Genomic DNA, 16,961 nt, shown 5'->3' with positions numbered 1-16,961 from the left:
TTCTAGACCAGATTTCTGCTCACCCTGATAGAACCAGACTTTCTTCTTACAGTTTCCATTCCTAGAGTAGAGCACATTTTTACTAGTTGTTAATGGGAAATTAGGATGCTCTTCTGTTGGTCCCTGTGTGATCAATTGCTTTATCCAGTTTTGAAAATGCCAGCTTGGCTGACATACACTCCAAAGTTTAATACCCTTTTGTTTCAAAAAACTGGCTTAACTGAACTGCTTTTTGGTTGAGATGGCAAAACTCAGCCACTTAACCCTTCTTCAGGAAAGGAAGGAAAGAAACCCTTGTTCAGGAAGGAAAAGTGACAGTCTGGATTTTCTGTTGATTGGTTAGACAGATTTAACATGTTGCTTTCTAAGCCCTCCCTCCCCCCCACCCTTTTTTTTTAAAGCTTGGAATTTGTTGTTCAAATGACGTTTCACTTAGAACCTCTTTTGGGTGACATGGGATTAGGTTGGAAAGTTGAGATTTAATCTGGTAAGTACCTGGAGGAGAGGAGGAGTGAGGCGGCAGTTAGAAGTCCTGGTGGTGGCCTACTCACCTGTTCAGTTGCGAGCCTTGAGCCGGAAGTGTGTTGCCAGCCCTGTCGGGCATCGGTCCGGATAGGGGATGACAGCCAAGTGAGGGCAGAAGCGGCGAAAATGGACAGGGTGAATTCAAAGGACCTTTCTGGAGAACAGCAAGCTTTTATTTCTGAAAACCGCGCTGGAGTGGACATCTCGATACTCAGATCTTTATGCACTTGTGTAAGTTTCTCCAGGTCAGCAGTTCTCAAAGTTTTTGATCTCAGGACTTCTTGACTCAAGAATTATTGAGGACCCAATTTTTTTTTTCTTTTATTTCTAGGGATAATATTTACAGATATTTATTACATTGAAAGTTGAAACAAAAATGTTTATTATTTTATAAAGCACATAGAGAAAGCCAAATACTGTATGTTCTCACTTCTATGTAGAATCCAAAACAAAAACAAAAACACCTGACAGATGCAGGAAACAGCTTGGTGGCTGCCCAGAGTAGGGGGTGGGTTGAAGAGGGTCAAAAGCTATAAACTTCCAGTTAATAAAATAAGTCGTGAGGATGTAATGTACAGCATAGTGTCATATATTTGAAAGGAGCTAAGAGAGTAGATCTTAAAAGTTCTTATCATAAGAAAAAACAATTATTACTGCATGCGGTGATGGATTTTAACTAAACTTACTGTGATCATTTTGCAGTATATACAAATATTGAGTTAGTACCTTGTACACTTGAAAGTCATATAATGTTATGTGTCAGTTGTATCTTAGTTTAAAAAACGATAAATAATTGAAATATATATATACTATTTAATAACAATAGGACAAGAATAAACATGTTACCTAAATAACATGATTTTCATGAAAAACACCTATTTTCCAAAGCAACAAAATTAAGAATGGTACGTTTTGTATTTCTGCAAATCTCTCTAACATCCGATTTACTAGAAGAGAGCTGGGCCCTCCCAGCTGCTTCTGCATCCCATCTATTGTGATGTGCTCTTTTGGCTGAAGCATGTGGGGAAAAATCCTTCACGGGAAGTATTGAAGAAAAGGGAAAGAATGAGTATTTTAATAGCCTGTTCAAATCATTTTGAATAGTCTCTATCTGAAAACGTGTTAATGGACGGCTCATATTCTGTTAGATTAAAACCCACTGGTGCGTCTTGTGCTTTGATCATTCTTTCCCCAGTGTATGAGTTTGTAATGTCATAGATTGGTCATTTGGGAAATAATTGGTTCGCTGAGTTACAGATCTTCCAAACTCTATACCTTCGGGCTTCTCTTTGAGACAGCCTTTGTGTTTCCAGACGCAGAAGGGCTAGATGTTGCTTCCTTCCAGGCCATCACACAGGATGTTAGAAAGGATGAGTTCTTAAGGGTCGAGAGCTAATACAATTAATAATTCTTTAGTCACGGACATGCTTCAGTGAAGCTTTTTAATTACGAGGGGGTGGCGGTGAAGAGTAAAATGACCACCGTACAGCTTGGTGCCACTGCCTTGTATTGTGCTGAGGCACGGGGAGCTGCACCGCCATTGTTTCTGCATCCTCAGTGCCGATGTCCACACGGTGAAGAAGGCATAGAACTTCTTAGTGCTGTTACGAAAATCGTTTTGATTTCACGGGCTTCTGGAAGGGTCTCGGGCACCCACAGGTGTTCACAGACCACATTTTGAGAACTGCTGCCCTAGGATACATACTCAGAAGTCTAACTGCAGAGTCTAAGGGTCAGATATGTCTTTAACCATCACTAGAGATTGCCAGATAGCTCACCAAAGTATCTCTTAGCAGCGAATGAGAGTTCCTCTTTCTGCACATCCTCACTAACACTTGGTTATTATCAGACTTTAAATTTAGGTTGGTCTGATGGGTAGCACATGGTCTGTTTTTAATCTGTTCTTATTACTGATGAATTTGAACATCGTCTGTTAGCCATTTGTATGCTGGTCATATACTTTGCCTTTTTTTTTTTTTTTTTTAACATCTTGATTTCTAAAAGTTTTTGCATGTGTTGAATAATAATACTCGAATTGTGCTCTATTTCTGGGTTCTCTCTTCTGTTCCATTGATCTGTGGTGTCTGTTCCTGCCACCTGTCTTAATTACTATAGCTCTGTAGAAGCCTTGATATGAGGCAGAGTGATTCATCCCACTTTATTCTTCTTTGTCAATTATTTTGATCTATTTCCTTGACCTTTCCTTCATAAATTGTAGAATAAGCTTGTCTTTGTCTACAGAATACCTTGCTGGGATTCTGATAAGAATGCATTAACCTATAAATTAATTTGGGGAGAACTGACAGGTCTTCCAGTCCATAGACATGATATGTCTCTCTTTATTTTAATCTTTTCAATTTTATTTTATCAGCATTTTATAATTCTAAATTTTCAAGTTGATAAGAGTAAAGTTGTTTCATTTTTCTCACGTCCTTCTAATGGTACAGGATCCATAGTGATAATGCTTATGACATTCCTGATACTGATACATTTGTGTCTTCTTTTTTTATGTTTGTATCAAATCAACTGTAATTGACTTTTTTCCACAAAGAACAAGACTTTTGTTTTATTGATTTTTCTCTGTTTTCCTGTGTTTGTACCATTGATTTCTGATCTTATATTTATTATTTCCTTACTTTTGCTTTCTTTGGGCTTATCATACTCTTCCTTGTCTTGTCCCTTGAGGGATGGACTTAGATTACTGAGGCCTTTCCTTGTTACGTGTGAGCACATAGTTCTCTAAGTGTCCCTCCCTCCACTGCTCTAGCTTCATCCTAGTATTTTAATGTGTCATATTTTCATTTTCGTTTGGTTCTATGTATATTTTTACATTTCTTTTGGAACTTCCTCGTTGAGCCACGGACTATTTAGAATTCTGTTCAACTTTGACACGCTCAGAGATTTCCTGTTGATTTCTAGTTTCATTCTATTACGGTTGGATAAGACACTTTGTATGATTTCAGCTCTATTAAGGTTCTTGAGGTTTGTTTTAGGCCCATGTGGTCTATCTTGGTGAATGTGTGTGAAATGTGTATTCTGCTCTCTTGAGGTGGGGTGTTTGTTCTCTATATGCCATTTAGATCCTTTTGTTATTATTTAGATTTTCTGCTTCTTGATGGTTTTCTTGCCAGCAGTTCTGTCAGTTGATGAGAGGAGTGTGAAAGTCCCCGACTATAACTTTGTATTTTGCCCATCTCTCCTTCCAGCTCTCTCAGTTTTTCTTGATGTATTTTGACGGTCTTGTTTGGTACATATACATTTAGGACCTTTCTGTCTTCTCAGGGGATCAGTATTTTTATCAACATGTAATATCCCTCTTTGTTTAAGGTAACTTTCTTTGCTGTGAAGTCTACTTGATTGGATGTTAAGATAGTCACTCCTGTTTTCAAATTAATGTTTATATGGTATGTCTCATATAGCCTTTTAACTTTCAGCTTACACACATCATTGAATTTGAAGTGAGTTTCTTAAAAACAGCATGTCATTGAGCCATGTTTCTGTATCCACTCTGCCAGTCTTTTCATTGGTGTATTTAGATCATCTATGTTTGATAATTACTGATGTGTTCATCACATGGTAGCTTAAGTCTGCCATTTTATTATTTGTTCTCCATTTGTTTCTTCTGGTTCTTATTCCTCTGTTTCTCTTCCTTGCCTTCCTGTGGATTACTTGAACATTTCTTTAGGATTAATCTTGATGTATTTATGGTGCATTTGAGCATATTTATATAGGTTGCATGATGGTTGCTGTGGGCATGTCTGTGTGTGTGTGTGTGTGTGTGTGACTTATCACAGGCAACTGGTCTCAACAATCAACATTTTACCACTTCAAGTGACATTACTTCCATCAGATCCCTTTATCTTGACTTTTTATTTATTTTGAGAGAGACAGGGACAGTGCGAGTTGGGGGAGGGGCAGAGCAAGAGGGAGACAGAGAATCCCAAGCTGGCTCCACTGTGCCAGCACGGAGCCCCATGCAGGAATTCAAACTCCTGAAACTGTGAGATCATGACCTGAGCCTAAACCAAGAGCCGGACACTCAGTTGGCTGAGCCACCAGGCTCTCCATCTTTTTGACTTTTAAATATTGTCTTGAGTATCAGATGGTTTTACAACTTGCGTTTCAGTCAAGTAGATTTATAAAACTCATGAGGAGAAGCACAGTTTACAGCATGTACCAGGATTTCCGCTCTGTTGTTCCTTCTTACTTCCTGATGCACTAAGATTCCTTCTGTTATTATTTCATTTCTATTTGGAGAATGTCCTTTGGCCAGTCTTAAAGGTATGTCTACTAGCAGCAAATTCTTTTAGTTTTCATTTGTCCTAGAATGTCCTTATTTCTCCTTCATTCCTGAAGGGTAGTTTCACCAGAAGCAGAATTCATGGTTGATCGTTCTTTTCTTCCAGCACTTATAAATGATGTGCATTCCTCCTGGCCTCTGTGGCTTCTGATGAGGAACCTGCTGTAATGTGAATCTCTTGGTAATGGTAATGTAATGGTGTTCTCCTTGGTAATGCCTCATTTCTCCGTGGCTACTTTCAGGACTTTTCTTTGTCTTTAGTTTTCAGAACTGTAATTGGGATGCATCTTGGAGTGGATTTCTTTGGGTTTTTCCTGTTAAGATTCGCTCAGCTTCTTGAATTTATTGTGTGTGTTTTGCCAAATCTGGGAATCTTTTCAGTCATTATTTCTTCTGCTTTTGTAGCTCCACATTTTTTCTTTTTCTTTGATTTCTTGTGGGACTCTACTGATAGGATTGTTGGGTCTTTTGTCGTTCTCCCACAGATCCCTGAGACTTAATTCTTTTTTTTTTTTTTCTTTTTCCCCAGTCTATTTTCTCTGTTTTTTTTCATACTGGGTAAATTCTACTGAATTCTTCAAGTGCAGTGATTTCTGTCCTCTGTCATCTCCACTCCACTATTGAGCCCATCGAGTGAGTTTTGTTTTTCAAGTGGAAGTCCTTATTAAAGCTGAAAATTGAGGTCTTTAATTCAACTCGAATATTGAGCTAGCTGCTAATAGAGAGCAGTAGAGAATCACTTTAGCAAAACATGGTTAGTTTCTTAATGTCTGAAAACCGGTTTCGTATATCAGAAGCATTAAGAAAAACAGTATATTCCTTATGGAATTTTCTGCCAAAAGAAATACTAGCAAGAACACATGTGTTGTCTAGTCTCTTCAGCTGTGTATAATTCAGGCATATCACAGTTTGAATTGTATGCCATCCGCATAGGCCACCAGAGCTAATGTAAACAACCCAAACAATACTGGCTAACTTTTTATATTAAAAGGTATACCAGCGATGGTGAAATCAAGACCATTGTTTGGGTCCCTTTTGATTTTTGGTTGCTTCAGATTCACAGGTGTGTCTGCCTTTCACAAGCTTCTCAGAACAGCTGCTACACTCTGTTGACCTCACTTTAAGCTGATACAATTCTTGCTCTGTGCCAAGAAGATGTTAGATTGATACAGTATCTCTTAGTTGGAGAAGATGGCCTTCCAGTCCCTGGAGCTCTTGTTTCTGCAAAAACAGTGAATCTGCTTTCATCTCTGTTCCAAGGGTCTAGGGAGACTCATTAGTCAAGCTAAGGGAAACTTCCCTGTTAGAACATTCTGCTTCTTAAGAATGTCAGGCAAATTGCCAGCCAGCACTAGGCTAAGTAGGGTCTAACTCCGTGCTGCTTCTCAGGCTCTACCCAACATACCCTAAGGGCCCCCCAGACCCAGACTGCTGACAGAGAGGTAGGAGGTGCTGCCTTTTTTCATAAAGTTCCCGTACAAGTCAGAAATCAAAAAGTTCGCTTAAATGCACGGATGCAGCGTGTTCAAGGAGGTATTTACCTGACTTACCTTTGTCCTTTAGAACTCCAGTGGTAAACTAACTGACTTCCTGAGCTTCTACACACTCCCCTCCACAGTCATGCACCACCCTGCTCACAAGAGCCTCAAAGCTGCCTACTCCTTCTACAACATTCACACCGAGACGCCCCTGCTGGACCTCATGAGTGACGCACTCATTATAGCCAAGCTGGTAAGTGACTGACTCCTTTTTTGTCTGTTTCTCCATATCTGCGTGTCAGTGTGTATAAAACCTCTTACTGTATTTTCCTCCACACGGGTGCAATTCATTAGAGATTTTTTTTTTAATGCTTTTTTTTTAACGTTTATTTGCTTTTGAGAGACAGAGAGAGACAGAGAACCAGCAGGGGAGGAACAGAGAGAGAGGGAGACACAGAATCCGAAGCAGGCTCCAGGCCCCGAGCTGTCAGCACAGAGCCTGATGCGGGGCTCAAGCCCACGAACTGCGAGATCATGACCTGAGCTGAAGTCAGTTGCGTAACCGACTGAGCCACTCAGGCACCCCTCATTTGAGATGTTTTTTTACTGTTGACCATCAGAGGAACAATTTTGATAAGAGTTTCTTTTAAAACTTCAGTGACTGTTTGCATCATTAATTCTATTTGCAACTTAACCAAAAACATTTTGTGCAAATTAGAAACTTTTTTGTTTTTAATGTTTATTTTTGAGAGCAGAGAGAGACAGAGCACAAGCAGGGGAGGGGCACAGAGAGAGGGATACACAGAATCCAAAACAGTCTCCAGGCTCTGAGCTGTCAGCACAGAGCCTGATGTGGGCTCGAACTCACGAGCCTTGAGATCATGACCTGAGCTGAAGTCGGATGTTTAACCGACTGAGCCACCCAGGTGCCCCCAAATTAGAAACTCCTAACCCTCATATAAGAATGCATAAAACTCATAATACAAGGAATATAGGGAAAATACATGATGCTTGATATAAGGAACATATGTGTTTGTGTTGTAGTGAATAATTAGCAACAACAACCTTTTTTTGGACTGAACTAGTCTCTGAATTTTAAAATAAAAGGCATTTTGAAAAATGAAAGGAATTAAATTCAAAATGTGCTGTCCTATATTTGCAGTATTTTTCTAGTTGTAGTAATTAGGATAATTGTTAAATTCTTGCTACAAAGAAACATTTTCTTTTAAAAGGAAGTTGAGGGGCATCCGAGTGGCTCAGTTGGTTGAGTGTCTGACTCTTGATTTTGGCTCAGGTCGTGATCTCACGATGGTGAGTTCGAGCCCCACGTCAGGCTCCACACTGAGCACTGAGCCTGCTTGAGATTCTCTCTCTCAAAAAAAAAAAAAGAAAGAGAAAAAAAAAGTTGAAATTAGCTAACAGTTATTTTGACGTAATTATTAAACATGAGAAAATGTTATTTGTGAGAAACTGGGAACAACACGTGAGACATAGCTGCATTTATCTGGCATTTGATAACTGAAAACATTTTTTTTTTAACATTATACTCTTGGATCCCCAAGTCAACATTATCCAGATTCTTTGATCCTGTTCTTGTTCAGCTACTTCCTCCCCCCCCATAAAAGGCCAACAATAAATGATTTAAAGCAAAACCCCTGAGAAATAGAAATGTAGGGCTTCATCTATACCATGTCTTTCATGGTATTATTACTTAACATTTTTAAGAAATTAGATTTTTACTAAGTAAAATGTTACTAAATTTACTTCCCAGCAGCAGCCCAAGACAAGGATACACTTGAAGTCGTTAAAGCTCTAGCTAAGTCAGAACTTCAAAAGGCCAATAACTAACAGTTCTGGAGACAGAGCCATCTGGGCAAAATGTTCCTTCTAAAACAGGGACAGAATATTCTCTGAGATCTTCATAGATTATGTTAGTGTTAGCCAACATACTACCGATTTGGACTGAGCATTTCTGGGTAAGCCTCCTGACTCTGTCAGACTCGCTGCTAGTTTTATAAGACCATTTGAACTGAGTTCTTCACCTACACATAGATTATAGACATTAAACCTCTTTAGGAGAAATGCATATTCAAGCTGTTAGTAGATGAATTAAATATTACACTGAAATACATAATAGAGGAAACACTCTGGTCCTTTGAAATTTAAATTTTTAAATCCTTTTTATATTGGCAGAAAGGATTTGATGTATTCAATGCACTAGATTTGATGGAAAATAAGACCTTCTTGGAAAAACTCAAGTTTGGCATAGGAGATGGCAATTTGCAGTATTATCTGTACAACTGGAGATGTCCAGGAACAGATTCTGAAAAGGTAAGTGAAGTTGACACACCCTTTATAAACTTCATACATTTACCTAGGAATTCCCATACTTGCTTCCCTTAGGATTGGTAAGGTGTTTTTTAGTAGCTTTTAAAACATACAGATCTGTTACACGATAATTTATTTTTTCTTGCTTACCTGTTATGTTTCTTCCCTCCCTAGGTTGGACTAGTATTACAATAGATGGATATTTCTATTTCTAGAACTCTGGCATCATCATTTGTTAATATTCTATTTAATGATTCCTGGAACTGCCATTCCAAAGAAGAATAAAATAAAAGCACAACTTCGGCAAAATCGATGTCGTCGGTAACAATCAGAAAAGATGAAAAAACACCCATATGTGACCAATAGTACATCTTTCTAGCTAGAATGTTAACATTCTTTTTTTCCACTGTTCACCTATTTGTAGGAGGGATGAAAGGGTACAAAGAGCACATTCCTCGAATTTTCAGACTTTTGGCTGTCTCCTGATGAAGAGAAGGGATTTTTCCTCTCTGTAGAAAAGAGACTGTTTTTCTATGGACTGAACAGAAGTCACAGAATTGTGTAAGCAAATCTTTGCTGTTGTGTGGAGATGAACTGCTACATTTCTTTGATTAAGTGTTGGTCTGTTTGTCCATGTAACAGAATGAAGGATCCATCTGGCAAATCGGTACTTCCCCACCTTGCACAGTGTGATTGAGAGCGTTTATGGAACCGGGACGTGTGTAACTCAGTGAGGAGTGGGGGGTGTCTAAGTATATAGTGAGATCAAAATGTACCAGGGACTAGTAAGTACATTTATTTCTCCAGGAGCAGAGTCGCCAAATAAGTAAACACATGAAGTACTTTGATCTTCAACAGGTCAGTGGATTGGTTTCAGAAGCAAAGTTTTGTGCAAACACGGTCTCTCTGAGTCTACACCCATGGCTGACTAGACTTTGCTGCTGCTGCACATACTCGCTTCTTCTCGGCAGCAACAAGAGATGTGAGGCAAAGAAAATAAAAGCTCTAAAGCCAAAAGAAATGCTCAGTGGAATTTATTAGTGCTATCAGGACATTGATAGTTTGAATGTTTTTATTACTTATGCAAAATTGCACATGTTCCTTTATGCTGACTTTAATTTATCATGAAAGCTGTCATGCTAATGGAAAATGTTATTTGTAAATAAGTGTTCATAATTTTGTTACTGATGGTGTTTTTAACTAGAATTTGAAAACCAGTTTTCTCAGTGTACATATCTACGTGCATATTAACTGCCAGTAGTCCAGGAGGGGGAAAACGTGAACGAGGCCACGTGGAAACTGGCTTTGGCTCAAATACCACAAAGTAGATATACTTGTTCCTGCCTTTACTGTACCAGTGCCTAGGCTCTTCAGTCCAGAAAAATTGAATTTTCGACAATATGACAGTCTTTATGTTGTAAGCGGCCAGATGAAACTGGTCATACCTTATACCAGGCAGGACCTAGCAAACTATGGCCCACGAGCCAAATCCAGCCCATCACCTCTTTTTGTACAGCCCGTGAGCTAAGAATGGTTTTTACATGTTTGAATGGTTCCGGGGGTGGGGGTGGGGGGGAGGATCAAAGAAAAATAACATCTTGTGATGTGAGAATTATAGGAAATGCAGATTTCAGCATCCATATATAAAGTGTCATTGGAACACAGTCACACTCACTTGCTTACGCATTTCCTGTGGCTGCTTCACACTACAAAAGGCAGAGTTGTGTTATTCTGACAGCACTGTATGGCCCAAAAGGCCTAGCGTATTTACTACCTGGCCCTTTACAGAAAAAAAATTTTGTCAGCTCTGACTTACACTAAAGAGCTGAAAGCCACTTTCTGCACAAGATTAAACCCACAGCCGTGGCAGCCCCGAGACCACCACTAGAGGGCGCCGGGGGGGCACAGTAGTGCCTGAGGACGGGGATGGTTTTTGAAGACCAATGGTTCGGACCCAACTGCATTACCCCATTCTTCCTTAACAGGAGAGTGGCTTTGGAAGCAAAACTGAACTAATTCATTGAAACACCAAGAATTAAGTAAACGGGATTTTTTTTTAATGAAAAAAAAATTTTTTTTTAAATGTTTATTCTTGAGAGAGACAGAGAGAGACAGTATGAATGGGGAAGGGGCAGGGAAAGGGAGACACAGTACCCAAAGCAGGCCCCAGGCGCTGAGCTGTCAGCACAGAGCCCCACGCGGGGCTCTAACTCACGAACCTCGAGATCATGACCTGAGCCTAAGTCAGGTGCTTAACCACCCAGGCGCCCCAAGTAAATGGAATTTTAAGTTAATCTGGACTCAAGGCTCTAGCTGGGAATTAGGGATTTTAATTTAATCTGGCGTCAAGACTATAGTTGGGAATTATATTCCACTCATTTTTATGGCACAGTCTTACATGAAGCAGGTTTTCAAATAATTGCAGAATTGCCAAATTTTATCACAAGCTCCCCTCGTGATGAGGCTATGGCACTTTTCTTTGTTTACATAATTCAGTTGTAGAATTCAGTTTTTCTGTCGTTTTTAAATGCACTAGTTAATAAATGTCACATCTCCCTCTTTATAATTTAGGCAGATTGCCAGTAAATATTTCAAAATTGAAAATCAGTAAAATCGCTTGTGTTGATGAAGTTATTAGGACTAAATTTTTTTTTAATGTTTCTTTTTGTGAGAAAGGGAAGGGAGGGCAGGGAGGAAGGGGGACAGAGGATCCCAAGAGGGCTCCACACTGACAGCAGAGAACCTGATGCAGGGCTTGAACTCATGAACCATGAGATCATGACCTGAGCCGACTTTGGACGCTTACCGACTGAGCCACCCAGGCGCCCCATCAGTTTACTTTTTTTAATTCTCTTCCTGACTTATTTCACCTAATTACCGGCCTACTTTGTACCCATGTTATATTTCCAAGAAAGTAAGTTTACCACATAAAGGGATGAACTTCAGCCATTCAAAATACCGTGTCTGGCTTTTTTTTATGAACATTAAGCCTTTCTCCCAAGCTCATACATTTGCCTACCTACAAAGTTAAATCAACAGGAAGTTAAGAAAAAAAGATTTTTTTGTGATTTTTTTTTTTTAAATTTTTGTTTTAATGTTTATTATTGAGAGACAGAGAGAGACAGAGCATGAGCATTGGAGAGGCAGAGAGAGGGGGAGACACAGAATCAGAGGCAAGCTCCAGGCTCTGTGCAAGCTGTCAGCACACAGCCCGATGTGGGGCTCGATGTGGGGCTCGAACCCGCAAACCGCGAGATCATAACCTGAGCCGAAGTCGGTCGCTTAATCCACTGAGCCACCCAGGTGCCCCGTTTTTGTGATGTTTCTAAAGACGATGTATTGTTTGGTGTTTCATAGCTCTTTTAAAGCTGATGATGCATCTGCAGTCCACTCTCACCGGCAGCACTAACTAGAACCTGTTTACTGTGGCACACCTTCCAAGCCTGCCAGAAAGATGTTAAGTGTCGTGGGATGCAGATTTGCTTGCTTACTAGCATTGGTACCAGCCTCTTGGAAAGTGAATTTATACAAGCATGGACATTAGTCGCAATAAACTTTTGTTACGATATTTGTACTTCTGGATATTTTCTGCACTTAGTGTTTTCAAGCGTCAGCCCATCCGGCTATACAAAGAGTCTTATACGTATGAAACGGATGTTACCAAAAGCATTCAAGAATATACGTAAAAATAACAAATTTTATTAGTTCCAAGGCTTCTTCGTAAAGTGTCATCTTACAACTGTGCGAAACGATAAGGTGACCCAAGATTACTTTGAGGTCGTTTTTTTACCTTTGGGTGGTTTCCTTATCTTATTGGGGTTTGGAATCAGTTTCTTTATTTTAAGGGGTTGTAACACCACAGCCTGCTGACTTCCAACAAGCTTTCTTTTCTGTTTAGAGAGGTCTTCAAAGGACGTGTCCAAAACCTCTCTGTCTCGGCTCTCTGAGGACACGGTGTCTAAACTTGCCCCAGAGTCCTCGGGTCTGCCTTGAAGCCAGGGCACGTGTAAGCTGGGTACTCGGGGAATTATAGCTCTGACTTCAGCGTCAAAGGCTGTGGTGGTCTTTTTGAACCCCAAGGCCAGGACGCACTTCAGGCCGATGACCGGTGCGAGCCTCTCGCTGAGCCGGGGAACCTGACAAGCGGGAACCGCCCGGCTCAGACTTAACTGAATCAGGTGCGAGGTGAGGATGGCGGGCTTGGCTGACCTGCACACCAGGACCAGCAGCAGCCCGTTCCTTTCCAGAGCGCGGGTGACTTCATTGATGCCAATGGCGAGCTGCTTCCTGACGTCCACGGGGGTCCACCCTGACCCCTGCTCGCTACCTTCTGGCGGTTTCTCCTTCGGGCCCTCGCTCTTCTCAACCTCTGTGCCACACCCGTCTGGGCTTGGTTCTTTTAAAAACTGCTTTCTCTTTTTCTTCTTATCCTCCATCTTCCGAAGCCCAAGAGATTTAAATCTGTCTTCAAGCGTCTGCAGTATGAAGTGCATGTGTTCTCTCTCGAGCGCGCTCCAGCAGATGGCGTAAGGGTTGTTCAGCGAGGTCTTTACGGTTAAGGGTCTCGTCTTCCGAACGGAGCCCCTCCCCGGTGCCTGAGGAGCCGCGGCCATTCCGAAAAATCTCTCGTGGAGAAGCAAACGACAAAGTAAAACTCGTGTTACTGGCAGTGCATGTCATAAGAGTATCCTACCTGTATTTTGGTTCTCGATGGGCCACAGCAAGCCTCATTCCACAGAACTGAGTACGTGACCATACACCAGACCTCTTTTAAGACTAAGGCATTTATTTTCCCCATTTTTTCATGACTGTCTTTATTCGTATACAGGCAATATATACATGTTTTTGCATTACTGCAATCACCGTGACGTTCTATTTATTTATTTCCTTTATTAAAAATGTTCCATGTTTCTACCTGTTCATGGTCATTCTTTTAAGGACTGTGTGGTATTAATCTTACAATTCTGCCAACATTTTCTAAGATGCTCTCCATTCAGGCTTCATTCAGCAAACACTCCCTGAGCACCTCCGGCGTGCAGGCAGCGTTCCAGTCACTGGGCTCGGCAGGGAACCAAAACCAAGTCCACCTGGCACAGAGCTCACTGTGAACGCCCAGAAGCCTCTGCCATTCATGATTACCGACCAGGTGTCAGTTAATCCACGCACACGGTTAAAAACTCAAATGATATTTGCGTTCTATGCCCTTTGTAAGCCTCCCTCCCTCCCCAGACCCTAAGCTTCATGGGCGTACATTCCCCCTGCCCGGTTATTCCAAGAGACTGCTCCTCCAACTGGCAATCTGCTGAAAATCAGGGGAATTTTGTCATGAAACTTGAAAAAGAAAAATAGGAAGGCTCCTTCTTGGGAAGCTGTTGTAAACCACTGATGTGGGAAGCACATCCTGGCTCTCCTTCCCAGAGCAAGCGCATTTCTCTTCCCTCACTTTTATGCCTCCCTTCTTCCTGGGGCTCAGCCCATAGTGACCTACGTGGCAAAGCTGAAGGGGGTTAAACAAGCCAGCCCCCGACGAGTCTGGCGTCTGGAACTGTCCCTGTGTTCAGGTAACCAGATGTTCTCCTTCCAGACAGTCCCTCATTCCAAACCATGTATCCCACTGAGGCCTGCCTTCCCCGACATGCCCCCTGCACAATGAAGTCTGCTCCAGTTAAACTTCCGCTCGCCCAGGCTGGCTACTACTGATGGTGACAGGCGTCTCTGTGGAGCATGTCAGAAGCGAGAAGGCACTTTCTCCATGTATCACTTGATTGTCACACAACTCCCATATGATTGCCCAACGTGTGGGTAAGAAAATAGCCTTGACTTTAAGCGCCTTGCCCAAAGTCACAACTGGTTTTCCGGACCCAAATTTGATGCCCTTTCAATCCTGGCTGCACCTCAAAAATAACCTGTTGCCTTTTAAAACCTACAGATGGGTTGGTCCTTATACCGCATGTACTGAACTGGGGGCCCTGGGAATAGGGCCAGGGCGTCTATACTTGTAAAAAGCTGCCCAGGTGAATCTGATACTGAACAGGGTTAGGAACTGCTGGGGTAGCGCTGTGGAAAACTGGACGGCCTTTGGAAATGGCCTCCTGACCTCCACTGGTCACTCCTCCTCCTAAGTCACCTTCTAACAGAAATCCAAAACTCAGCTCCTTCAGGCAAGGTCAGACCCTGTTCGTGCCAGCTCTGCCGGAGCCTCGGTATCTGCCGCCGAAGCCCGCTGCACAGCACTCCTCTTCCTGCATTTTCCCCGTGTTCCCCTCAAGCTCCGGGAATCAGGAAGTGGGGACTGGGGGAGGCTGGCATCAGCTTGAAGGTGGTCATGAAGACGAGCCAGACAAATCTAACAGGGCTCTTGCCAAACCTCGAGTCTGTCCGCATGCCTCGGTATTCGAACAGCACAGAATACTTAAATCCTTCAGTAAATACTTACAGTTATGTGCTCCGGAGGGGAGGCCAAGACAGGCGTGGGAACTCCCACCTTCAGAATCTAGCCGGGGAGATGAGAACCAAGCAGTTCAATAAGCACAGTCTTAGGTCACATGATCCAGAAAACAAAGTACTGACTGATGAGAAGTAACAGTTTTGGAGGAGAAAAACAGGCCTTGCCGAGGTGCCTTTTGCGCTATGTCTTGGGGGCAACCACGACCTAGAAGATGAAGTGCAAACCCTCTAAGGTGACATACAAGGCCCTCCCCACTCTGCCCCCCCCTTTCTCCCCACCAGCCTTTCACCTTCTATGCCCCACCAGGCATGATCACACCCCGCCACAGAACCACTTATTGTTTAACGAGGCCTCCGGTTCCCCAGCTCTACATGTTGAGACACACTATTCCCTCTGCCTGCCTGCAATACCCTCCCACCTTCAGCCCCACCACCGCCGTTCTTTCTTCCGGTATTTCTGGATTATCCACAATGCACGGAGCCATAAAGTACCAAGTAAAAACCATTCCTGGCCTCACTAGGCTTAGAGCCCATGAAAAAGACGTATCAGCAGGTAATAAAACAAGATGTACACACTGAGGTCTGGAAACTGCAGGATAGTAAGCACGTGGCAGAAGCCTGACTTAATTGAGGGGGTCAGCAAGGAAGTCCTGGAGAAAGTGACCTTTTTAACCCTACATCTGAAGAGTGCCTGCCAAAGGGAGTAGGAAGCCGAAAGAGTATCCCAGGGAACACATTCACGGAAGTGAAGTTCACGGTCTCTGGGGCAGAGATGCTAGAAACGGTGAGGTTATTAGCAAAGGTAGACAAAGACCAGAGGGTGAAAGTCCTTGCAAGCCTTGTAATGAGAAGCAACCGTAACGTTTAAAGCAGAAGAGTGGAGTGATTAGAAAGGCAATGCAGGAAGATCTTCGCGGATTCCCGGCCTGGTGGCGTCCTCTGCCAAGAGTGGAAGGGGCAAAGAGGTTCCCAGAGAAGGCCTGACGGTGACCTGCACTAGAGTCGCCGCGGAGGGAAAGGCACAGAAATACATCCTAGCTCAAACAGTTAAGAGATAGAATCTACTCGGCTTAGTGTCATCAACTGGGAGCAGAGCAGAGGAAGGCCTCAGAAATGCCTTCCGGTCTCCGGATCCGGTAGCAGAGGGGAGGACAGCCTCAGTTCCCGGGGGCTGCATTCCTGTCCCAGAGTCACCCCTTCCCCGTGCATGCCCCCCCCCCCCACCCCGTATTTAGTACCCTCGTTCCTCACTACTTACCATACCGAACTGTAGTTACCTTGTGGTCCGTCCCCGCTTCTAGGCAGCGGAGCACTGAAGGACCAGGGTGGACTATGTCGTACAATTTCTCGTACCTACAGACACTTAACTCCAGGAGAACAGAGGGGAGTAAACCGAGGGCCGGAGGCAGGAAAGTACGCGGGTCCGGGCGAGGGGGGTGCGGCCCAGGAGACGGGGTTCCCGGGGAAGACCTGGGGAGCTCGCGAGCCCACCGCCCCGAGGCCTCCGCCCTCCGCGGCGTCCCGGGCTCGATCCCACCCGGCGCGCCCCTCCCGTCCTCCGCGTCCCCCTGGTCCGACTTCCACTAACGACCGCGACCCCACCGCGCCCACGTGCGCCGCGACGCGCGTGCGCAGAGCCCTCGCCCTACCCGGCTCCGCCTTCCAAACGCTCAGAGAGCTTCCCATCTCGTCATCCCGCCTTGACACTCACCGGGGAGAGAGTCTGCCCACAGCGTCTCGAGGCAGAAACTTGCAAAAAGCCTGAGTTTGGTTGGGAGCGGGGTTGGGAGGCTCAGGACTGCGTCCTATCGCGTCAGTGCGCAGGCGCAATGTCTGTCTCGCGAGATATCACGGTTGCCGTGGTAACCCGCCGCTCACCGTCT

General features: G+C 43.3%; 2 protein-coding genes across 15 annotated transcripts in view; one reads left to right on the top strand and one right to left on the bottom strand.

Moving 5' to 3' along the window:
• NMT2 (N-myristoyltransferase 2) overlaps positions 1-10,790 on the top strand; it is a 74,032-nt gene extending 63,242 nt beyond the window's left edge. For 2 of the 4 annotated variants that reach the window (XM_047868589.1, XM_047868588.1), the window contains exons 10-12: positions 6,389-6,556; positions 8,497-8,634; positions 8,806-10,790. In XM_047868589.1, coding sequence (XP_047724545.1) covers positions 6,389-6,556; positions 8,497-8,634; positions 8,806-8,826 — 327 coding nt within the window. In that variant the 3' untranslated portion in view covers positions 8,827-10,790. Of the gene's footprint in view, positions 1-6,388; positions 6,557-8,496; positions 8,635-8,805 lie in introns of those variants that run through there. The other 2 variants (XR_007154240.1, XM_047868590.1) reach the window with 2 other exon arrangements.
• Positions 10,791-12,310: 1,520 nt separating this feature from the next.
• RPP38 (ribonuclease P/MRP subunit p38) lies at positions 12,311-16,901 on the bottom strand. Of its 11 annotated transcripts, none has more exons than XM_047868146.1 (4): positions 16,790-16,901; positions 16,337-16,445; positions 15,068-15,283; positions 12,311-13,259 (listed from the first exon to the last, which is right to left on the bottom strand). In XM_047868146.1, exon 4 carries the CDS (start codon positions 13,242-13,244, stop codon positions 12,399-12,401), a length of 846 nt encoding a protein of 281 aa, XP_047724102.1. In that variant the 5' UTR covers positions 13,245-13,259; positions 15,068-15,283; positions 16,337-16,445; positions 16,790-16,901; the 3' UTR covers positions 12,311-12,398. The 11 variants fall into 11 exon arrangements, with proteins under 11 accessions (XP_047724102.1, XP_047724096.1, XP_047724104.1 ...); XM_047868140.1 differs by having other exon boundaries at positions 15,068-15,124; XM_047868148.1 differs by having other exon boundaries at positions 16,356-16,445.
• Positions 16,902-16,961: the final 60 nt, after the last annotated feature.

Source organism: Prionailurus viverrinus, chromosome B4 (genome assembly GCF_022837055.1).
Source record: "Prionailurus viverrinus isolate Anna chromosome B4, UM_Priviv_1.0, whole genome shotgun sequence".
Lineage (NCBI taxonomy): Eukaryota > Metazoa > Chordata > Mammalia > Carnivora > Felidae > Prionailurus > Prionailurus viverrinus.
The sequence above is the reverse complement of the archived record's forward strand: the minus strand, read 5'-3'. Positions and strand labels throughout refer to the sequence as shown.